This window comes from Squalius cephalus (assembly GCF_949319135.1).
Source record: "Squalius cephalus genome assembly, chromosome: 24".
Classification (NCBI taxonomy): Eukaryota; Metazoa; Chordata; class Actinopteri; order Cypriniformes; family Leuciscidae; genus Squalius; species Squalius cephalus.
The window spans coordinates 25,278,342-25,303,561 of record NC_137145.1 but is presented as its reverse complement, the minus strand read 5'-3'; the positions used below and the strand labels follow the sequence as shown (position 1 = coordinate 25,303,561).

At 41.4% G+C, this 25,220-nt stretch overlaps 1 protein-coding gene across 1 annotated transcript in view; it reads left to right on the top strand.

Annotated features, from left to right (window-relative positions):
- Window positions 1-20,089, top strand: part of epha5 (EPH receptor A5) — an 85,580-nt gene extending 65,491 nt beyond the window's left edge. Inside the window, exons 13-17 of the mRNA XM_079862138.1 lie at window positions 1,040-1,249; window positions 4,262-4,411; window positions 12,922-13,115; window positions 18,282-18,437; window positions 18,835-20,089. Coding sequence (XP_079718264.1) covers window positions 1,040-1,249; window positions 4,262-4,411; window positions 12,922-13,115; window positions 18,282-18,437; window positions 18,835-18,940 — 816 coding nt within the window. The 3' untranslated portion in view covers window positions 18,941-20,089. The remainder of the gene's footprint in view (window positions 1-1,039; window positions 1,250-4,261; window positions 4,412-12,921; window positions 13,116-18,281; window positions 18,438-18,834) is intronic.
- Window positions 20,090-25,220: the final 5,131 nt, after the last annotated feature.

Below are 25,220 nucleotides of genomic sequence, written 5' to 3'. Positions count from 1 at the left end.
ACTAACCCTCAACCAAATCCTAATCCTACCCTAACCCTATAGTAAGTGCATGCAGTTGCTTAATATTATTCAGTACTTAAATATAAACCTTAAATACCTTAAAATAAAGTGGGTTACACTTTATTTTAAGGTGTCATTGTTACAGTGTAATTATATATTTAAGTACTAAGTAATATTAAGCAACTACATGTACTTACTATAGGGTTAGGGTTAGGGTAGGATTAGGATTAGGTTGAGGGTTAGTTGCATGTAATTATGCCTAGTTTACTCTTATTACTATGGTAAGTACATATAACATATGTAACAAGGACACTGTAAAAGAAAGTGTTACCGTAAAGTGTAACCCTTTATTTGAATGTGTCCTTGTTACAAATGTAATTACACAAATAGTTACTGAGTAATATTAATTAACACACTATACTATAATTAACTTATTCGCATACTTACTATATGTTTAGAGGTAGGGTTTGGTTTAGTGTTAGTTGCTTAATTATGCATATTACTGTATTTACAGTATGAACTGTTAAATGCCTCCCAAGGCCTCTCTTTGAACTTATATTTATTATCCATAATACTGTTAACTGTAAATATGTTCATATATGTAAATATGCCAATTCTATGTCGTAAGGCCAATGCACACCGCACAGACAAACACCAACAAACAAGTTAGCCGTTGGATTTAGAATTTGATGAAAATTAACGGTCAAGTTCACACTGCCCCAACAGACACCAACAAACGCTGATTGAACATGTTCAGTTGGGTGTAACACACTGATCAGACAAAACCCAACAAACGTTTTTATTATTTTGAGTCTTCTTGTTGTATATGTGTGCACTGGAAGCTTCATTTACCGAGGAAAATTCTGTTTGTGTGCAATAGGCAATAATATTCTTTCTGATTCTGATGTAACTGGGACACTTTAAAATAAAGTGCTAGCTTAATTGGAATGGAGTTTGTGCAATTAGCCAATCTTCCTGATTTAATTTGATATATTACACTCTTAATCATATGTATTATGTGTCTTTACTGCTCCAACAGAAGAATGACGGTCAGTTCACTGTCATCCAGTTGGTTGGCATGATGCGAGGCATTGCTTCGGGAATGCGCTACCTCTCTGAGATGGGATATGTGCACCGTGACCTAGCAGCCCGCAATATCCTGGTCAACAGCAACCTGGTGTGTAAGGTGTCTGACTTCGGCTTGTCGAGAGTGCTGGAGGACGACCCAGAGGCGGCCTACACAACCCGCGTACGTGCTTCAGAGCATAAACACCGGCTAACCTACTATACCTTGCCTCTATTAGCTACCTCCCAGCAGGCCTTTGTTTTAAAACCCTATTCAAATCCAGTGCCAATATCATCCTACTTTTCCTGAACACCCTCCCTGCTCTCTAATAATGCAGTAAAGTATTAAGCTGGACTTTTACTTCAGATTGCATTAAGGGCATTTTAGATGGTATGTGATCGTCTCCTTAACAACCTAGCACCCAGAACTAACAGGCAAGATCCAGAATTTGCTCCATGCAAATTGTTTAGCAGCCCTTTTTGCAGTGATTTGCATAATTATATGAGTGAAGGGTGCTTAAACAATCCAGGAGCTGCATTCAGAAAAGTTATGATGAATTTGTAACTCTTAAAAAATACTTAAAGTGCCGCTATTTTGCTTTTTCGAATATTCAAGTGCTTGTAACAAGTGCTGAGGAAGAGCTCCTCAGATATGGTAATGAGCATTTTGTTTCCGACACGTGCCGTAAGCGGTGGACAAATCGCAACAGACTGGGACATCTGACCAATCAGAGCAGAGTAGACCAATCATAACACACTGAGCCATCTGACCAATCAGAGCAGAGTAGACCAATCACAACAGACTGGGCCATCTGACCAATCAGAGCAGAGTAGACCAATCACAACAGACTGGGCCATCTGACCAATCAGAGCAGAGGAGACCAATCACAACAGCCTGGGCCATCTGACCAATCAGAGCAGAGTAGGCCAATCACAACAGACTGGGCCATCTGATCAATCAGAGCAGAGAAGACCAATCACAACAGACTGGGCCATCTGACCAATCAGAGCAGAGTAGACCAATCACAACAGACTGGGCCATCTGACCAATCAGAGCAGAGTAGGCCAATCACAACAGACTGGGTCATCTGACCAATCAGAGCAGAGTAGACCAATCACAACAGACTGGGCCATCTGACCAATCAGAGCAGAGTAGACCAATCACAACAGACTGGGTCATCTGACCAATCAGAGCAGAGTAGACCAATCACAACAGACTGGGTCATCTGACCAATCAGAGCAGAGTAGACCAATCACAACAGACTGGGCCATCTGACCAATCAGAGCAGAGTAGGCCAATCACAACAGACTGGGTCATCTGACCAATCAGAGCAGAGTAGACCAATCACAACAGCCTGGGCCATCTGACCAATCAGAGCAGAGTAGACCAATCACAACAGACTGGGTCATCTGACCAATCAAAGCAGAGTAGACCAATCACAACAGACTGGGTCATCTGACCAATCAAAGCAGAGTAGACCAATCACAACAGACTGGGTCATCTGACCAATCAGAGCAGAGTAGACCACTCACAACAGACTGGGTCATCTGACCAATCAGAGCAGAGTAGACCACTCACAACAGACTGGGTCATCTGACCAATCAGAGCAGAGTAGACCAATCACAACAGACTGGACCATCTGACCAATCAAAGCAGAGTAGACCAATCACAACAGACTGGGTCATCTGACCAATCAGAGCAGAGTAGACCAATCACTACAGACTGGGTCATCTGACCAATCAGAGCAGAGTAGACCAATCACAACAGACTGGACCATCTGACCAATCAGAGCAGAGTAGACCACTCACAACAGACTGGGTCATCTGACCAATCAGAGCAGAGTAGACCACTCACAACAGACTGGACCATCTGACCAATCAGAGCAGAGTAGACCACTCACAACAGACTGGACCATCTGACCAATCAGAGCAGAGTAGTCCAATCACAACAGACTGGACCATCTGACCAATCAGAGCAGAGTAGACCACTCACAACAGACTGGACCATCTGACCAATCAGAGCAGAGTAGACCAATCACAACAGACTGGGTCATCTGACCAATCAGAGCAGAGTAGACCACTCACAACAGACTGGACCATCTGACCAATCAGAGCAGAGTAGACCAATCACAACAGACTGGACCATCTGACCAATCAGAGCAGAGTAGACCAATCACAACAGACTGGGTCATCTGACCAATCAGAGCAGAGTAGACCACTCACAACAGACTGGACCATCTGACCAATCAGAGCAGAGTAGACCAATTACAACAGACTGGGTCATCTGACCAATCAGAGCAGAGTAGACCAATCACAACAGACTGGACCATCTGACCAATCAGAGCAGAGTAGACCAATCACAACAGACTGGGTCATCTGACCAATCAGAGTAGAGTAGACCAATCACAACAGACTGGACAATCTGACCAATCAGAGCAGAGTAGACCACTCACAACAGACTGGATCATAGGCTGGCAGTAAGGAGTGGTTTAGAGAGACTGAATCTTCTAACAAACCATTTTCAGACTCTTTGAGAAATTAGGTTATGTGCAATGGATAAAATGAGAAAATTAAAGTGTTTTGACCTTTAATGCATGTAAACCTATTGTAGGAGAAAAAAATGTTTAACTCCAAAACAAAATTAGCATAGTAGCATAAAAGGGACACTTTAATAAAATATATGTTGCTAAAACACATCAAGAATTTTCAATTTTGCCAGAACAAATAAATCTACAGTGAAAATAAATTATTGTTGAGTCCTGAAAAAGGAGCTGCCTTAGTCTGAAAGAGGATTATTAGAGGTTTGGTGGTGGCTGTCATAATTAGCATAGGTTTTTTTTTTTCTTTCTTTCTTTTTTTCTTTTTTTCTTCTTGTCATCTTTGTTTATTGCTTTGGTGTGTCAAAGTATCACTCAAGAAAGCATTTCACGTGTGTGTGTATGTGTGTGAACTGTCGACAAAGTAAATTAAGACATGTCTCCCCAGTGCGCGAGTTGCCAACAGAAATTGAGAGCGCTATCACCAGGACAGTCAATTAGCGATTAGCATGCAACAGCCGTCCACAGACAGAATGCTTCCTGTCAATTTTCTCAGGCTGACAGCATTCTTTCCCAGTGATAATCACCCATTAAGATCTCTTGACAAGACGTGTTTTCTGATCTGAGACGTGGAATTTAGCATGCGGTTTGTTTCGCAGGGAGGGAAGATTCCCATCAGGTGGACGGCTCCAGAAGCCATCGCCTACAGGAAATTCACCTCAGCCAGTGACGTGTGGAGCTACGGCATTGTTATGTGGGAAGTGATGTCATACGGCGAGAGACCATACTGGGAGATGAGCAATCAAGACGTAAGTCTGGAACGATTCTATTAAATTCTGTTCAAATGTGGTCTTATTGGTGCTACATAAAGTCTTTGTTAGTGAAGACGGTGAAAACAATTGAACCTGTCAATCCCACTTTTTGAGCAAAGACCTGAAAAAGACATTTCTAACTTAAAATGTTATAAATCTTGAATGCACTTCAAAACAGCCGTGTAAACAGTGTATTCAGTGTAAACAGCAAAAACGAGAATTTCTGAAGACGATGACTTCATGCTCATGCGTATTACGTGTTCAGTCTATAGTGTTTCATCGCCATCTAATGGTCTGGCAGCAGAATACTGAATACTGCGTTTTTAGTCGTTTTCGCAGATCCGTGTGAATGGGGATCGTTTTGTCAATGGTTTCATCTGTACATGGAAAGCTCAAAGGAAAAACTTATTTTATATACATATTTTAGACCACCTTGTTACAGTTGTTGTGTTCCCGGTCAAAAATGACTGGCCTACAAAAAATTATAAATGTTCATAAATGTAATAAATATGTAATTGCAAATGTCCTACTGGTGGGATGGTGACAGTTTTTATTTTTCTTCTTTCTTTTTAAGTAATAAATAAAACAAAAATAATTTAGGAACATTTTATAAGAAAAATACTTCACTATTTTACATTTAATTCAATGTGTTCCTTGCTGTTTCTTTATAATTGTTTGTGAAATTAATAGCAATTTCTGAGCGACAATTGTTTCTACACCAATTCTTTTCAGTGTAGCTGTTATTTATATAAATATAATCCTATCTTACATCCAGTGATTATATGGTTTACATTTATGAAAAGGTTTTGTGTAGGGCAGCGTTACAGCCAAAGTGCAGTTTTACCCTGCAGTGTTTTAACACTACAACACAATAATTGCTTCCCATGGCCGTTTTCAGCGCTCATATGCTCTCGGATTTGCCTTAGGGCAAATGAGAGCGATAGAATGCTGATGTCTATAAATGGATCAGGAAGTGAGGGTAAACTCTGAGCTAAACCGACATATCGAACCCCATCAGTGGGCAGAGATCCATGCAGATTTTGGGGTTGGGTTGGGGGTAGATCAACTCTTTCTCCCACTGCGGTACATCTGCCTGCAGTCGAGTCAAAGGTCATGTAAGAAAAGGAACACGCGGGATGCTGGGTAATGGGTGTTTGGGTTGAAAACCAGGTTTTGGCCACAGAGATTTTATGCTTGGCTTTTCGGCACAGAAAGAGCATCAGATCCCTGTAGACTGAAATCTGCCGGGCGTAATGGAGTTTGGTGTTGGACATTGTGTACAGTAGATTTACCAGAAGCTTACAGCATCTATTGTTTCTGTCTCTGACTGAATACAAACATGATCTCACTAGCACGCATCCCACATTTTTGTTTTAAACATTTGAATAGACACTGAAATATACAGCATATAATAATGTATGGACAGCTTATAAAGCATAGTGTTTTTTATTTAATTTTTCTTATAATTTTATTATTAATTATTATACATTATTGTTAATATTTTGAATTAGCATTAATTTTTATATTTTAAGCTTTCATGCTAATTTTAGTAGAGTTTTTAGTCATTTCAGTAACTTTTTTTTTTTTTTTTTTAGTAATTTATTAATTGCTTTTGTCATTATTCTTTTTTTTTTTTTTTTTCAGTTTTGCCTTAATTAGTTTTAGTGTTTGCTTATTTATAGTTAACAATTTTGGTGCTTCAACCTCAACTTATTTCAGTTTATTGCCAAGGCATCATTTCAAATTTTCGTTTAGTTTGTTTTTCAACATTTTATTTTATTTTATTTTATTTCAGCTTTATGCCTACAGAATATTTTTTAATACATTTAGTTTTAGTTAATGATAATAACCCTGAGTGAAGGTATATTTATTAAGACCAATAAAGCTTGTATTAATTTATTTTATGAAACCTCTAAGTTTATGAAGTATTGTATTTATAATAAATTATTAATTAAATGACAAATTCATAAATAAAATGTCTAATTTACAAAAAAAAATAATATTTTGAGATCATTTTATTTGGTCAGAGTCTTGATACTAATTTTATTCCACAGCGAAATGCAATGTACCATCTAACACACTAATTCATTTAAAAATCTAAATATTTATATAAGTATTGACAAATTAAATTATATAAAAAAAAAAAAAAATCCGTTAAGTAAATATTGCTGGCAATGGGACGAGTCTGGAGAGGCAAACAGATGTAACTGTTCGGCCCCGAAGTGGTCCCAGACCAGCTGGACCGCCTGGGGATGGAGTCTCCACTCTCTCTGGGCCATAGGCTGTCGTGAGGCCTCATCGGCGGCACGATTGAGCAGGCCGGAAAATTAAGTGGAATGAAGCGACCTCAGAAGCTTCTGACTCCATAGGAGGAGGTGGCGTAGCACAACGGTCGCAATGTTGTCTGTAGAGACTAGTTCATGCTTGCTGAGCAGCGGCATTTTGCGGCGTCTCAAAGCAAGGTCTACTGCTAGCAACTCGAGGCAGTTGATGCCAATGCAGTCGGAGGGCCGCCCAGACCCCCGTTGCTGCATGCCCGTTGTACGTGGCCCCTCAGCCGGTGTTGGTGGACACTTGTTCTACTGGCGGCTGGCCCGGAGAAACAAAAGGTCTGATCACGGACAGAGGGTTTGGCAGCAGGCCAGGGTGATCGTGCCGCTCTGCCACGGCCACCTCGGGACTCGGTGCTGAAGCGGTTTTCATATGGAGGAAGACGTTCTATTTCGGCTGCATCTGCCATACATTTCAGTGGGACCCTTTCTCACTTCTGTACAGCACCGACCGGACACGTTCCTCTTGAGAGACATGTTGGACCTAGTTCATCGCCATACCGGAAAAAGAGATCCTCAGCCCTTGGGCGAGTTTACTCTTTTCCCAGTTGACCCGAAGACCCAACTTGCTGTGGAGCACTCGAAGGGTAGGACTTTGTACTGACTTCGAACCCTCGAACGCAAAAACACAGACATAGCCTGCGCTGTGGAAGGATAGAGATCTGAAATGCGCGTCCTTCAGGTAGAAATCAGCAGACCAGTCTTGGGGACGGAGCATTCGAAAATGCGTCTCTGCGTTAGCCACTTGAAGGCCTGGTTAGAGGCTGCTGCGGAGGCCCAGCGGGAGCGGAAGCGGTGGCAGGGGGACGCCCTCGGCGACGAGCAGGCGGAGGATCTCAACCGCTTCGCCGAACAGCCCATCCTGGGAAATGGGGGAGTCCAGGAACTGAACCTTGTCCGCATCCCTCATATCTACCAGGTTGAGCCGGAGATGGCGCTCCTGGACCACTAGGGTGGACATCGCCAGACCGCTCGCGCAAACCGCAACGCTCATGCCCCGGAGGGCAAGGTCGGTTGTGATGCAGAGCTCACCTATGAGCACACGGTCTGGGCTACCCTTGTGCATGTCCATGAGTGCCTTGGCCTGGTAGATCTGTAGCAATGCCATGGCATGCAAAGAGGAAGCAGCTTGCCCACAGGCTTTTCTCTTCTGGCAGAGAAAGGTGCCGTCCACGAACTGGTAAGCTCTCCATGCACTTTGGGAAAGAAAGGCACTGGGGCGGCGTGATGAGAACCAGCGCGGCCTGCCCTGAGAAACCAATCATCCAACCGAGACTGTTCGGGACACGGTGGAGGATTCCATGTGAGCCCGACAGCCTCGGCGGCCAGTTTCAGCATAGCTGACATTTCTGGAACTTGCTCGGGCAACGTTACACTGCCAGAAGAGGATAACACAGTCACAGTCGTGTTAGTGAGGCCAGCAGGGCTGCTCACCCTGTGGTCTGTGTGGGTCCTAATGCCCCAGTGTAGTGATGGGGACACTATACTGCCAAAAGAGCACCATCCTTCGGATGAGACGTTAAACCGAGGATTAAACCGAGACTCTCTGTGGTCATTAAAAATCCCAGGATGTCCTTCGAAAAAGTGTAGGGGTGTAACCCCGGCATCCTGGCCAAATTTGCTCCTTGGCCCCTGTCCATCATGGCCTCCTAATCATCCCCATATATACTGATTGGCTTCATCACTGTCTCCTCTCCACCAGTAAGCTGGTGTGTGGTGGGCGTTCTGGCGCAATATGGCTGCCGTCGCATCATCCAAGTGGATGCTGCACATTGGTGGTGGTTGAGGAGATTCCCCCATTTATGTAAAGAAAAAAGCGCTATATAAATGTAACGAATTATAATTATTAAGTCATCATCTCCAGAAGCCAGCTCATCCTCCGATGCTGCAATCTGGAGGGGCCCCAAATGAAACGGCTGGTCGGTCCATTACAGAGGGACCAGCGCGCTCAACGGTGGGTCCCAAAGGGCTGCGGTGTGATAGAGGAGTGAGGAGCCCACAGGGATTGGTTACCGGGTGGGGAAGCCATCACTATGATCCTCGCAATGAGAACATGAACTATCCACAAAAGCTGCCTCAGCGTGCTGTAAACCCAAACACGTGATGCAGCAATTGTGACCGTCAGAAGGGGACAGGGAACGACTGCATCCAGAAATGCACGGGTGGAATGACATCTTGAAAAAGACACCCGTGTTGCTCTTTCAGGAAATGAAAAACTCACCAGTGCCGGAGCACACAGGGGAATGATCGGGGCAACACTAACAGTGATGGTGCAGCTTGTACCAGTGAAGCACTCACTTTCTTCGCCCTAAACCGGCTGTCAGACAAACAAACACAAAAAGGAATGCTGTTAAAACAGCAGTCGAGAGCTCAGAAGGCTCACGACCACCTCTGCACTCGCGCTGTAGAACCACCAACACCGGGAGAGACTTCCAGAAGAAGCACCGACACACTCGCTCGTTGAATGAATCAACACTCTTCAGAGACACCGTCATGAAGACCGATCGGCTCCGAAGCGAAAGACAAGTGGTGTGTGCATCCGGTTCCGTGTTTATACCTGCGCTGCGGGGCGGAGCATGGATGCAAAGCTCGCACGCCAATGTGTGCATTGGCTCGTTTTATCAATACTCGAAGATGACAGGCTCCCTAAGCGTGATCCCAATCAGTCGACACATCTACTACGTCAAACGTGAGCGACTGAAAGCGACATTTATTTGAAATGGAAATTAAATATATTTGGTAAAAATGTGTAATTTCTTTCTTTTTTTTTTTGTGCACAATAGTGTATGTATCAGTGTCTATCCAAAACAAAACAAAATATACACCTAAATGTTAAACACAAAAGTTAATGTTGTAAAAACATAACAAACGAGGACCATTTTTATTACTACAGGCTATTGAGTTTTGTTTGCATATATTAAGCCATTACAGCTTCAGATATTGAAAAGCACATGCCGAGCAGCCGCCTCGCTGTCTTTTGTTATGTAGATGCGCATGTCATATGTCAGCGCATGAGATGACAAGTATATTTGCAGGCAGAGATGAAACGCAAGGCGATGCTTATGTTTTCCCACCATATCCCAGAAGGAGGTGCACACAGCAGTCATGGTTTTATCAAGCACGACTGACCTTTTTTTTCCTCCTTTACAGTTGCCAGTGACGGCTTCATCTGCACCTCACATCTTGTTCTGTGCTCCATCATTAATCTGTTTCACACACACTCGGGAAGGGAAAGTTATTTGATGATTTATTTCACAGTTTCTTGAGGGTTCCCCTCAGATCTCGGCTTCCTCTGCTCAGCCAGACACTTGTGTGTTTCTCTCGCTCTGTCTGTCTCGGCTCTCTCTCTGTGAGGCTTTTCCGCGAGGGAGCCACTGTTGATGTAGTGTTGCTCTTTGTGATGTGGGAGTGTGGGGGGGATTTTATTTTTGCTTGGAGGAGAGGAGAGACACTCTTTGTTGATTCATATTTCTGGTTTATCTTGCCAGTTTTTTGGAATCTCACAAAAAGTTAAACTGATCAAATAGACATATTAAATTCACTCTGTAGCACATAGCTGTCTATTCGTGTTCATTAGTTATATGATATAATATGATCTGTCAAATTAGGCACTACAAAAACACATGCTTAATCTGAAAATTCAGAAGAATCTTCTGATCAAAGTACAGTAAAAACAGTAATATTGAATTGCTATTTTTTTAAATAACAGTTCTGTATTATAATTACATGAATCGCAATTAATCGTATCCAACATAAAAGTTTGTATCTACATAATATATGTGTGTGTACTGTGTAATTATTTTGTATATATAAATACACACATATGCATGTATATATTTAAGAAATATTTGCATTATATATATATATATATATATATATATATATATATATATACATATTGTATATAAATATAAATATTTTATATATAAATAACACATTTTTCATAAATATATACAGGCATGTGTGTGTATTTATATATATATATACAAAATAATTATCCACAGTACACACACACTTTTATTTTGGATGCTATTAATTGAGATTAATCATTGCTTAGCACTAATTTTAATAGTTTCAGATCAATTTAAAACAATCTTCAGTGTCTCTTGATCCTTCAGAAATCATTGTAATTTACTAATTTACTGCTCTAATAAGAAACATTTCTTATTATTTACATTGTTAATTGTGAAACTTTTTTTAAATATTCAAGAAAGTTCAAGAACAGCATTTATTCGTAATAGATTTTTTTTGTAACAATGTAAAAGTCTTTACAGTGACTTTTGATAATTTTAATGTGTCCATACTTAATAAAATTGTGAACCTTTTAACCCTCTGTTGGGTCTTTATATTTATATATATATATATATATATATATATATATATATATATATATATATATAATTTATATATATATATATATATATATATATATATATATATATATATATATATATACTACAGGGCCGTTGAATGCTTGAATCTGATTGGTTGACGAACGTTCTAAGGTGTGCATTATTTTCAGGGAAACGCACAGCTTAAAGTAGTTCCATAAGGCCGGTTATGAATGTAATTTGATGACTGATCATGCCCAAACGCGTGTTCAGTCTGTGTTCAAAGTCGGTGTTCAAGATGCTGCGATGAAAACAGTCAGAGAAGTGTCAGCTAGTCGTGTGTCACCCGCATTAGTCTGCTATCAGTGCCTCCGTTACTAACTCTAAAATGACGTTTTGGAATTAGCAACGGAGGCATTGGATTAGATGCGTAAGAAATTAGTCCTACATACAAGAGCGTTTTAATGACAAAAACTTTACAAACGTCTTGAAATACATGATCTGAACAATGTTTCGAGGTGTAGTAACTGAGGTATAAGCGGAATAATTGACTTCAGGCCGTTGAATTATTAGAAAAATAATGCACACCCGAGGTGTAACGGCCACTCCGCTTCGCGTCGTGACCGCATTGTGCATTATTTTTCTAATAATTCAACGGCCTGTCGTCAATTATTCCTTACATAGATATATATATATATATATAATTGCGTTGCTGTGTGAACTCAAACAAATAAAAAATCATGGACATGATTCGAAAAGGTTAAATGGTCCTAAAAAAAAATAGTCACACTTGTATTGTTCACGGTAAAAAAATGACCACATTGAAAATTAATGGGAGACGACTTGCATGTAATGGAAAGGTTTGGTACTGCACACAAACAAACTCTTACTGAAAGCTCATTTTTTGAGATATCAACCTCTAATTTGGAGCACAACTTGTTCAGATTTATAGCTTTGATTGTCTGAAATCAACTGGAGCAACTTTTTTTTATTATTAAATTGTATTTTTTTTGTGCAGTTTTCATAACAATAAATATAAACATGTTATAACTTTTTCAAGTCAACTTTTTTTAAACTTTTTTTCACTTCAGAAATAATCTGCCAAGTGTCATCTTTAAAGGAACACTCCACCATTTTTTCATATTAAACTATGTTATTCCCTTAACTAAGACGAGTTGATGCATACCTCTCTCGTCTCAGTGCGTGCACTCAATCGCTCTGGCGCGCGGCGACACTTTGATAGCACTTAGCTTAGCCCAGTTCATTCATTAGGGACCAAACAGAGATGAAGCTAGAAGCGACCAAACACCTCCACGTTTTCCCTATTTAAATACAGTTACACGATTAGTTACACGACCAAGTATGGTGACACAAAATAAAACGTGGCGCTTTTCTAAGCGGGTAAAAAGGATAACTATAATGTATGGCGGAATAGCACTTGGGAGCACTTCGAATCAGCGCAGTAAAAAGTCACTACTGAAAAATCCTCTCCCCCTCTCCCTCTCACTTCTGTCATTAGAACCAACATGACTTTTTACTGCGCTGAGTCGAAGTGCTCCCAAGTGCTATTCTGCCATACATTATAGTTATCCTAAATGTTATATAATGTAACTGTTGTTGCTGCCTATTTAGAACATCCAAATAAGTCACTGTAAAGGTGCCAGCTAATGATGCCTAGGAAGCCATCTGCCTCTGTAAGCCATATATGGCAAGGTCAAGTGTGTTGACTTTGCCACCTAGCAACAATTCATGAACCAGAACAATCAGTGTTTGGACACGTAGGGCACATCATATATTTATTATGGAACATGATGCAAAGTGGTTGCAATCTTTTCTGTTGTCTCAGGTGATAAAGGCAGTGGAGGAGAACTACAGACTCCCGGGTCCCATGGACTGCCCGACCGCCCTCTATCATCTCATGATGGATTGCTGGCAGAAAGACAGGAACAGCCGGCCAAAATTCGAAGAGATTGTCAGCTTATTGGACAAACTCATCCGAAATCCCAGCAGCCTGAAGGGTCTGGTTAACCCGTCTAACAGGTAAACGACCAGCCGTTATGGTTTACTTTGCTCATGATTTTCATTTGTGTAACTGTCCTTTCAATAAACTTTCTTTGTTCACGTTCTTTATTGTTCCCATCAGAGCATATGCTAATTATGTTGTTATTTACGGCATGTGATTGAGATCACAAATGATGTGACGTCTGTGAAAAATGGATAACCGAGGGTTAACCACCGTGCTACACGCTTGTCACAGGAAATCAAGGTTTAATGACACTTGTGACAAATACGCACTCACATTTCATGATTTAATGTCGCATTAAACAGAAGTGACAGCGTGCAAATGACTTCCAATTACTGTGATTATACGTATCGGATACATTTGCTGAACACACGTGGAGTGTTCTTCATTCTTACACGTTGGAATCATCCATTATCAGTAATTGTGTTATGCAGTTACATTCAATTTTAATATGAAATTGATTTGGAGTCTGGGAATGTTTCGGTAGCTGTTATTGCACTGTAATTTTCTTCCTTTGCCCTGGATGATAATATCAGCAAGTGTGGCCAAGGGATCACTGATTATATTAATATGTATAGTCATAATAAAGTTTGATTTAACTTGCATCGGAAAGCAGGATTATAAGCTTAGTTTCATATAAATATTTGTTCTGAATTTTAAGGCAGGACATTATATAGGGTTCCGACTAGAGATAGTCGGGATCACCTCTACGCACAGCTTGGGCTCTGGAACCATACTCCTCGAGAGAGGATGGACTCTTCACCACTCTGGAGTTGCCCATGGTGAGAGGCGGCGGGCTGGCGTGGGTTTGCTTATAGCCCCCCAGCTCAGCCGCCATGTGTTGGAGTTCACCCCGGTGAACGAGAGGGTCGCTTCCCTGCGCCTTTGGGTCGGGGATAGGTCTCTCACTGTCGTTTGTGCCTACGGGCCAAACGGCAGTGCAGAGTACCCGGCCTTCTTGGAGTCTCTGGGAGGGGTGCTGGAAAGTGCTCCGACTGGGGACTCCGTCGTTTTACTGGGGGGACTTCAACGCCCACGTGGGCAACGACAGTGACACCTGGAGGGGCGTGATTGGGAGGAACGGCCCCCCTGATCTGAACCCGAGCGGTGTTCAGTTATTGGACTTCTGTGCTAGTTACAGCTTGTCCATAACGAACACCATGTTCAAGCATAAGGGTGTCCATCAGTGCACGTGGCACCAGGACACCCTAGGCCGTAGGTCGATGATCGACTTTGTGGTCGTTTCATCTGACCTCTGGCCGTATGTCTTGGACACTCGGGTGAAGAGAGGGGCGGAGCTGTCAACTGATCACCACCTGGTGGTGAGTTGGATCCGATGGCGGGGGAGGAAGCTGGACAGACTCGGCAGACCCAAGCGTACTGTAAGGGTCTGCTGGGAACGTTTGGCCGAGTCTCCTGTCAGAGAGATCTTCAACTCCCACCTCCGGCGGAGCTTCGACCGGATCCCGAGGGAGGCTGGAGATATTGAGTCCGAGTGGACCATGTTCTCCACCTCCATTGTCGAAGCGGCCGCTCGGAGCTGTGGCCGTAAGGTCTCCGGTGCCTGTCGAGGCGGCAGTCCCCGAACCCGGTGGTGGACACCGGAAGTAAGGGATGCCGTCAAGCTGAAGAAGGAGTCCTATCGGGCCTGGTTGGCTTGTGGGACTCCTGAGGCAGCTGACGGGTACCGGCAGGCCAAGCGGACTGCAGCCCGGGTGGTTGTGGAGGCAAAAACTCGGGCCTGGGAGGAGTTCGGTGAGGCCATGGAGAAGGACTATCGGCTGGCCTTGAAGAGATTCTGGCAAACCGTCCGGCGCCTCAGGAGAGGGAAGCAGTGCCCTACCAACACTGTTTACAGTAGAGGTGGGGAGCTGTTGACCTCAACTGGGGATGTCGTTGGACGGTGGAAGGAATACTTCGAGGATCTCCTCAATCCCGCTGTCACGTCTTACATTGAGGAAGCAGAGGCTGAGGGCTCAGAGGTGGACTCGTCCATCACCCAAGCTGAAGTCACCGAGGTAGTCAAGAAACTCCTCGGTGGCAAGGCACCGGGGGTGGATGAGATCCGACCTGAGTACCTCAAGTCTCTGGATGTTGTGGGGCTGTCTTGGCTGACACGCCTCTGCAACATCGCGTGGCGGTCGGGGACAGTGCCTCTGGGATGGCAGACCGGGGTGGTGGTCCCTCTTTTTAAGAAGGGGGACCGGAGGGTGTGTTCCAACTATAGGGGGATCACACTTCTCAGCCTCCCTGGGAAAGTCTATGCCAGGGTACTGGAGAGGAAAATACGGCCGACAGTAGAACCTCGGATTCAGGAGGAACAGTGTGGTTTTCGTCCAGGCCGTGGAACACTGGACCAGCTCTATACCCTCTACAGGGTGCTGGAGGGTTCATGGGAGTTTGCCCAACCAGTCCACATGTGCTTTGTGGATTTGGAGAAGACATTCGACTGTGTCCCTCGCGGCGGCCTGTGGAGGGTGCTCCGGGAGTATGGGGTCCGGGGTCCTTTACTAAGGGCTGTCCGGTCCCTGTACGACCGAAGCAGGAGCTTGGTTCGCATTGCCGGCAGTAAGTCAGACTTGTTCCCGGTGCGTGTTGGACTCCGGCAGGGCTGCCCTTTGTCGCCGGTTCTGTTCATAATTTTTATGGACAGAATTTCTAGGCGCAGCCAGGGGCCGGAGGGTGTCAGGTTTGGTGACAACACGATTTCGTCTCTGCTCTTTGCAGATGATGTTGTCGTGTTGGCCTCATCAAGCCAGGACCTTCAGCATGCACTGGGACGGTTTGCAGCTGAGTGTGAAGCGGCTGGGATGAGAATCAGCACCTCCAAATCCGAGGCCATGGTCCTCAGTCGGAAAAGGGTGGCTTGCCCACTTCAGGTTGGTGGAGAGTTCCTGCCTCAAGTGGAGGAGTTTAAGTATCTTGGGGTTTTTTTCACGAGTGAGGGAAGGATGGAACGGGAGATTGACAGACGGATCGGTGCAGCTTCTGCAGTAATGCGGTCGATGTACTGGTCTGTCGTGGTAAAGAAAGATCTGAGCCGCAAGGCGAAGCTCTCGATTTACCGGTCAATCTACGTTCCTACTCTCACCTATGGTCATGAGCTTTGGGTCATGACCGAAAGGACAAGATCCCGGATACAGGCGGCCGAAATGAGCTTTCTCCACAGGGTGGCTGGGCGATCCCTTAGAGATAGGGTGAGAAGCTCGGTCACTCGGGAGGAGCTCAGAGTAGAGCCGCTGCTCCTCCATATCGAGAGGGGTCAGCTGAGGTGGCTCGGGCATCTGTTCCAGATGCCTCCTGGACGCCTTCCCGGGAAGGTGTTCCGGGCGCATCCCACTGGGAGGAGACCCCGGGGAAGACCTAGGACACGCTGGAGAGACTATGTCTCCCGGCTGGCCTGGGAACGCCTCGGTGTCCCCCCGGAAGAGCTGGAGGAAGTGTCTAGGGAGAGGGAAGTCTGGGGATCTCTGCTTAGACTGCTGTCCCCGCGACCCGGCCCCGGATAAGCGGAAGAAGATGGATGGATGGATGGATGGATGGACATTATATAGACAAATGCACTGGTCAATTTTGAGATTTTGGGCTGTTTGGCTTTTCACAACCTTTTTGGGATAAAAAAAAGCCTTTTTGCTGTGTGCCCCAGTATCGCCATCGTTGATATGTTTCAGCACCGCCAACGCCGTCATTTGATAGGTTTCAGCACAGCCAATGCCGTCATTTGATAGGTTTCAGCACAGCCAGCACCATCACTGATAGGTTTCAGCACCGCCAACATCGTCGTTGATAGGTTTCAGGCGGTGAAGGATCAGTCGGAACCATTCTAGCAATTTATCCCTCGCCGGGTCCAGCAGGCTGGGCCCTCATCCTCCTGTCCTGCAGCTTAGCTCAAGGAGGGAGGAGTAGAAGGCCAGTGTGGCTGATCGTGTTCCCCCTAGCAAAGACTTGGGGCTCGAGCACTGCACCCAGTCCCAGCCTGCCGGGGGTAGACCTGCGGCAGGGTTCCTGGTAGGGTTTTTCATCCAATTCGATTGGTTCCTTGGGTTCTGCCAATTATAGAGAAAGATTACAGAGTCCAGTTCAAGTCTCATCCTCTGTGTTTCAATGGCATGCTCCCCACTATGGTGAAGCCAGAGCAGATTCCTTTGCTTTCACAGGAGTTTGAAGTCTCTCCTGGACAAAAGGGCCATAGATAATGTTCCCCTCCAAGTAAGAGACTCAGGATTTTACAGCCGGTACTTTTTGGTAACCAAAAAAGACTGAGGGTTGCGTCCCAACCTTGATCTTCGTCTTTTGAACCTTACTCTTCGTATTTACAGTTTCAAGATATTGACGTTAAAACGTATGTCTCAAATCCAATTTGAGGATTTTTTTGTTACGATAGACTTAAACTACGCATATTTTCAAATAGATATATTATGTTCCTGAGGTTTGCTTTTTTTTTGGCTGAAGCTTACCAGTATCGGTTCTTCCCTTCAGCCCAGCCTTGTCTCCCCACACCTTCACCAAGTGTAACCTGTAGAGCAGACATTCTCTCAGTAGGCGTGGGTAATAACGCATAACGCAATGACGCGGCTTCGGTGTTCCCTCAAAAGGGAACTGAACATTGGATACTGAGAATGGGAACGAGACGCCATGTTGCGTTGCCATACTTCAAGTATGCCAGCGTGGCTTTTTCAGACCAGTGAACTTGGTGTCACTCTTGCAAGCGTCACCTGACTTTGCCCGTGGCCAATAGATTACGTGTACTACATGTGATTCAGACACCGGTTTATACTGAAAGCGTTCCCATAGCGTCAACGCAACGATGCGGCATTTCATTTCCATTCTCATTAATGTTTTTTTTTTTTTTTTTTTTTTTTTTTTATCCAACAAATTAATTACAATTGTTTTAGGCATAAAAACATTTTTTTTATTTTTTTATTTTAGGATTATGTGAAGAAATAGTTTTTGTGTATTATAACAGTTATAGTATTGTAACAAATTTCGAGGGAGAAAAACTTACAATATACATTTGTGATATGCCTTTTTTTTTTTTTTTTTTTTTTTTTTTTAAGATGGTACATTATTCTGCTTGTGTCAGCTCAGATCTGTAAAGGTTTTTAGTATCCAGCCTTCACCTAGAACTTTAATGTCAGGTTTATGCATCCATTTGTTCACCACTGTACCTGTCTCTCCCGCAGAGTGTCCAATTTATTAGTGGAGCACGGGAGCCCCGAGGGCTGTGTATTCAGATCGGTGGAGGAATGGTTAGAGGCCATAAAAATGGGTCGATACACCGAGCTTTTCATGGAAAGTGGATACACTTCTCTGGAAGTAGTCACTCAAATGACCTTGGAGTAAGTCATCTGTTGTGGAGGACATTGAGCCTGTTTGCTGTTCATCTACTGTTAAAATTACTGAGAGTGTAACCTCCATTTCATGTTTTGATCTTTGATTTGGATGCACTTTCTAATGGTTATTTGTTACAGCATAGTTTACATGATCTCTTGAGCATCAAATCAGCATAATAGAATGATTTTACTTGTGAGGCATTTTTTAAGGTCTTTTCTTTCATTTTGTGAATCAAACAAATGTAGTGGCAAAAATAGCTTTAAAAAAAGGTTTTACTTTCATTATTAGAAGGTCAAATTTTACAAATCACTAGATAAACCTTGATTGATTCCAGCTTTTTTAATCATTATCAATGAACCCTAACAGAAACATATTTTATAGCTATATGTTGTTCTTTTGCAGAGATCTTAGGAGGGTTGGAGTCACTTTGGCCGGTCATCAGAAAAAGATTCTCAACAGCATTCAGGAGATGCGAGTCCAAATGATGAACGCCACTTTGCCGATCTGAGACCTGCTTTAGAGGAACTTCCAATAGTAGCCTAGCACTTTCTATGGACACTTATTTATTGAGCGGAACTATTTAACGATGAAATCTGATGCTAAAGAAAAAAGAAACGCTGGATAGATGTACAAACGGTGACTGTTTCGTTTGTGCAAAGCCTCCGTCTAAGAGTCACAGGAGGAACTTGACTGAAATGTTGAGTCGTTGTTTGGAAAAGTGTGGCACATCTCCAGATAGGACAACTGACTTGGGATCAGGTGTCTCTGGGCTGAATGTATAGCATTTTTCCATGACCTCATTCAACAATATTATTACCTCCGGAATTCCACAAAAGACCAAGGTCGGCTCGAATGTTTTTCTCACACGAAGTTCACCTGGGGCAAAGTTCAGGCAGTGAGACTGAAGTCATATCACGGGCTGAGGGAACGAATGGCAGTGTTAAACAAAGCAATAGTAGATTTCGAGCTTGATGTTGATTTTACTTTGTTCTAAAATGTTGCTTCCTTGATTCAAAAAGAGGACAAAGAAATGAGCAGGATCATTTTCCTTTTGCACAAAATATGTGTCATGAAGGGCGGAGGAAATGTATTTGTATTTGAAAATGTGACATGTTTCCAAACCACGTTTATTTAGTTCCACTGATGTTTTGATGTTTTACTTGTAAATAGTGTACAGTTGCGTAGATAAAGTGGAGCTCAAATGCATCCATCCATGTTCATGTGGGGTTGATATACTGTACTTTAGTGCGCGGGTGGGCTAACATACTATGTATATTCAGTCCAGTCAATAAATGTTTATATTGCCTCTCAGTGCTTCATTAGATAGAAAATGAAAAGTTGTTTTACCATTGATGTGTGAACTCTACTATAATTTGCTACTCATACTTTTGCCTCGCTCAGTTTTTCACAGCATGGTGAGATTAAAGTCAACATGAACTCAAAACGGACCCGATTTACTTTCTTAATACAGGTTTTTGGTTTTTCATTATTGTTTTCATATATCTGTAGAACCTTTAAAATTCAAAATGTAATAACTTAGGAAATAATTATAGATTAGGATACTATGAAGTACATCACGTTAATGAAGTACAATGGGTTGCGAATATCGTTTCATGTTGACTTTAAGTTGGTTCAATATGTCAGACATTACATTAGCAAAAAAAAACAAAAAAAACAGTTAAAGTAAAATATATGTGCTGTATCTGAGGCAGGGTGTCGGTTACTGTTGACAATAATCCAGATGTTTGGTTATATGGTTGTCAATGAATGTGACTCTACATTTTATTCAAAATTAAATATTTTTAGTACAGTTTGACTTAAATAAGATTTCCCCAATTAATAGGAAAGGGTAAACATTTCCGATAGCATATGAAGACTGCATAGCTTCTCAAAAAGAGCAGTAAAATAAGTTTAAATTGTCTTTTTATGTACAGTACACTGAGGTATAAATTGAAATTATTGTCTGTTAATCGACAACTTGCCACACATGCATTATAGATATGGGTTTAATAATAAAAGGAAATGTTGAATGTTAGGACTCATATTCAGAAATGACAGGCATTAGGTCATTCCTAACCATATTTTAGGTTCATAATTGTTTATTACAGCACATTATTTTCCTATTAACACTACTGAAAGGCCACAAGATTGTATTAACAAGTGCTCAAGTATGTCACATATTTCCTCAAAACCTCTTATAACTGCTCATAATTATAGTCAGTGTAATATTTCCATTAAATCCTCTCTGGTAGATATATATATATATATATTACTTTTAATTTCTTGAAATTTAATCGTATCACATAAATAGCAGCATAATGCTCCTAAATTAGTCAAATGGAAGTGTTCAGTGCAGATCAGATTTAATAATGGTCAAGAATCCATATTAACAAAGTTAATGACATATTTTCAGTTAATTTGAATCTACATTAATTTGCACTTATACATCTGTTTGTTATATACTGAGTGAATATTATTTGATGTGTTGCAATGAATGTTTCTATATTATACTTGGAAATTTGTATTTTATGCAATGCAGTTTCTCTTGCTCTGAAATTGACTTGGGTTAACTATGTATCATATTAAGTTAAATATAATTTTAGATTGAATTTATACACGTGTTTTAACCCCATTGTATTTTCAAAATAATGGCAAAAAAAAAAAGTTTTAATGGATTTGAAAAAAACTGTTTGACTGTAGATTGAAAAACATTTTGACCCGACCAACCACACGCCATGCTTTAAAACTGCAAAATGCTTGAGTGTTTTCAGATTTGTGCCTGTTGTTTATTGTAGTGATAATTCTTCATAACCATTGGTCATATCTGTCAGAATGAAAAGCCAGATTCATCATGTTTTCAAGCATGTTTGCCCTATTATCAGGTTGTTTACTTAGAATATGTAAATTTAGATAACTTAGTTGTAGCCATAAACATAGAACAGTTGCCTTTTGTTTGACATTTATGATTGTGGTTACGCAAAATACATCTAATTCACACTTGGAAATGTCAAATGTAGCTGCAATTAAAAAGCTTACTGATTAGCACAGAAAATCGTTATATGGGCTATGGGAACTTTGGGGTTAAAGGCAAGCACAAGGTTTAACAATTTTGTATAATTACTGTATAACCTCACACTACTATTTGATCTTAGTTAAATGAACCCACCAGCCCAAAAACATGTCTAAAATCACTATACTGACCAAAATAATTTAGCATAAATCACTGATGTTGAGTGCATCAAATTGTTTCCAAACATTTATTCTAACTCAAAATTATCATCATGGTGTTGGTGGGCTGCGCATTACAAATGCATTTTATCAGCAAAATGAATGATATATTGTTTAAATATTTCATCATATTTGGTCCAATAAAGGCAGAGGGAAAAGAATGAAAAGCACAGGAAAAAAAAGGTGTAGTTTCTATGTGATAATTGTTTGTCTATTACCTTTTACTGTGTGTTTTGTTGTGTAAATGTCTTTTGTAGTGTAATATATTAAATTTTATATTTTTTGTAATAAACTGGAGAGAAACCCAATATTGCTGAGTTCTCTATGCAATGCAATATCGCAATACTAGCTGATATTCACCAACACCAGGTGATGTGTGGAACTGGGAATATCCCAGTTGAAATGTCACACTTCAGTCAATATGGCAAAAACAGAATAAAAATAACATATTGCCATTCACCAAACAGCTGACAAAAAGTAAAAATGAAGGTATCATTATATTAACTTAATGTCTAATGTTAAAGTTGACCGTTTGACATCTATCATGACCGTTTGAGCTCTATATGCTATGTTAATTGAAAACTGGACTTGCTGCCATCTTGGAAGTAACATCAAATGACACATCTAGCTGAGGTCGGGGTTGATCGATCTGTCTAACAATGTCCAACTTCGATTGGTATTTCAGGTGTTACAGTATTTCCAAGTAGGAGGTGGGAAAAATCCAAATTCAGAGCTGTCTGGAACACAGCAGGAGTTCCAGCTCCGATCAAACACATCTGCCTGTAATTTTCTAGTAACCCTTGATTAACCCCAGGACAGTTTGATCAGGGTTTGTGCTGGAACTCTGCAGAACAGTGGATCTCACAGCAGAACTGAAGAACCTTAGCATTAATTGTTTTCTGTGGGCAGTTTTCTCTTTCAGCTCTTTCAACTTTTGCCAAGGTGAAGCAACAGTGTGAAGGGATTTGATGATCAAGTTAGTCACAGTTTGCTAAACTGTATAGACATGCGTATCTGGTTGCTTGAATAACACAATTAGTTTAAGTGCACATTTGAAAGCATTGAAATGCACGCCATCTTGAGCACTGAGATTCTGTGCAAATCCAAAAACATATATTGCATATAATGCAACATTTGTGTTTATGCCCTTGTGAAAAAAGTGTGCTTAATTGTAATTAATGTGCATTTGTAGATATATGTATGTGTATACATAATATGTATGTGTGTGCCGATGTGCGTTCAACGGCTGTCCGAATTCACTCACTCGTTTTCATTCACCTCTTCAGGTGAACTGTGTAAGTGGACTAATGTAGGGAGTAGTGATTGAGGGTTTATGGGCCAATTTTGTATTCAGCCTATGTCTTAAGTACTAGTATGACCAAATAACGGTTAGTCAAGGAGTAGTCAGTCTAGCTTTTTAGTATCAAATTAGAGCAATTTACATTTTTATGTAACTGACTTAAAACAGTTATGAACAGTCTTAAAGAAAAAAATGTGATGACTAACTTTTAAAACAAGCCTTAGCAGTTTATGCAACCAGCAACTGGGACTCAAGTACCCCTCATCATCAGCACTATATAGAGCACACACTTCCTCAGTCGAGACCTCGTTTGATTATACAAGCTGTGTCCCAATTCAGGGGCTGCATCCTTTGAAGGCCACGTCCTTCGGAGTGCGCGGCCGACGCGGCCTTCGGAGGACGCACCGAGACTCGACTAAAGGTGGAAGTATAGCCGATTGCGTCATCGTGGCGCGACGAAGGCTGTCCCAATTCGAAGGTCTTTCGAAGGCTCCTTCAAAATGCGGCAAATGCGCATTTGCCATTATATCTCTCATAATGGCAAATGTGTCCTTCTTTTCCCGTGAATGCAGGATACATCAGAAGGATCCTTCGTAGCCTTGCCTACCCCAGAATGCATTGTGTGCCGGAGACGAAATGGCCAGATTACACTTTTAAATTTAATTATTGGGTTTCAATTTAATCGAGTAATCAGATATATCTAATGATAAAAATGAAAGAAAAAAATACAATAAAGGTTCAAATGTTGACTTATATGTTACCAGTATGTGATTTAATATAGGTTAGTTTAGTAAAAAAGTAAAAAAAAAACAAAAAAAAAACAGCATGTGTTCATTTACCAACAAGCATTGAAAGTTAATGTGTAGAATTTCACTATTCATTGTTCAAGTCATTATTTACACATATGTTAATAGGGGACTCAAAAGACACAGATTCTGTAGAATAACCCAGAGATGTAGAAGTTCTTCACTAGTTCCCTTCATCACTCGTTACTTTAAACTACCAATAAATGTACTATGTATGATAATATAACCTCTTATGCATTTCATACTGTACCAATCCAGTTGTTTGTTATGGCACAAAGTCTCATCTAACCATTGTGCTCCTTTGGGAAATCACATTGCTAAACATCGCCTTGGGTGTTAATTATCAATCCCTGTTTCTCAACCTCAAGGGCAACGTCATATATCAAATATCGAAATGGCCAAAGATTCCACATCAGCAATACAAGAAACCTCTCTGTACCATTTATCTGCTAGTGCTGCCTTACCTAACGTCATATTTGATTGTTCTTTTGATGGCTCATTGCTTGCGGCGCGGGCTGTCTGTTCTGATGTTGGAGGTGCGAGTCCCTGGACAGTGTCTTTGGCTGGTAATGCAATTTCCATGTATAGAGGTGCCACTAGACCCACAATCCCCTGGGTCATTTATGAATCATTTGGATTTTAATCATTATGAATGACCTTCAACAGTGTGTCTCCAGTCCTGCCAGTATGAGGGTTTATGTGACTAAAAGCGTATTTTAACACTCTTTGTATCATCTCATCTTCCCGATTAAGTATTTTGTTCAACACAGGCTCATTTGAAAACACAGGCTCATTTAACTACATCTCTGCAAAAACTCGCATACAATTCACTGCAGTTTCCAGCTGAAATGAACACTAGTGGCAGTAAAACACAACAGCTTTTACTCTTCACTGAATCCTGTGAAACATAAGTCACATTCATAGACTTGTAGAAGTAAGCTAAAATTGCATGGTTTCTTCAGGAAGTATGTTTCTCACTTTTGCTTGTTGTTTTCAAGCACAATAGAGCATTTAAAAAATGTGCTGTGATGAGAAAATGATATGAACAATAAGTTATGATAACTTATCTCATCAAAATGAGTTAAGTTCAACTCATTTTAAGTCAGTTTAAAGTAATTTAAGTTGAAATGACTTAAGCATCCAAGTTTTTTTTACAGTATACAAGTTCATCTGTTTCAGATAAACCTGAACACACTTTTAGTACTACTCACTATATTTCACTTTGAAACTGTCAGGAAACTTGCAAAAAGCAACATAATATCATTTTGCAGAAATGTCGCCACAGGCATGCTTTTTTTTCCAATAAGCCTGGGTTGATTTTTTTTTTATTGAAGCCAGTATTTTTATTTTTTGCTACACCATAAAACAAAATAATTATGAAATGTGATAGGCCTAAATAAAAAATTTTGCATATTCATGTAAATTGCAATTTGCTGAATATGTAATATTATTAT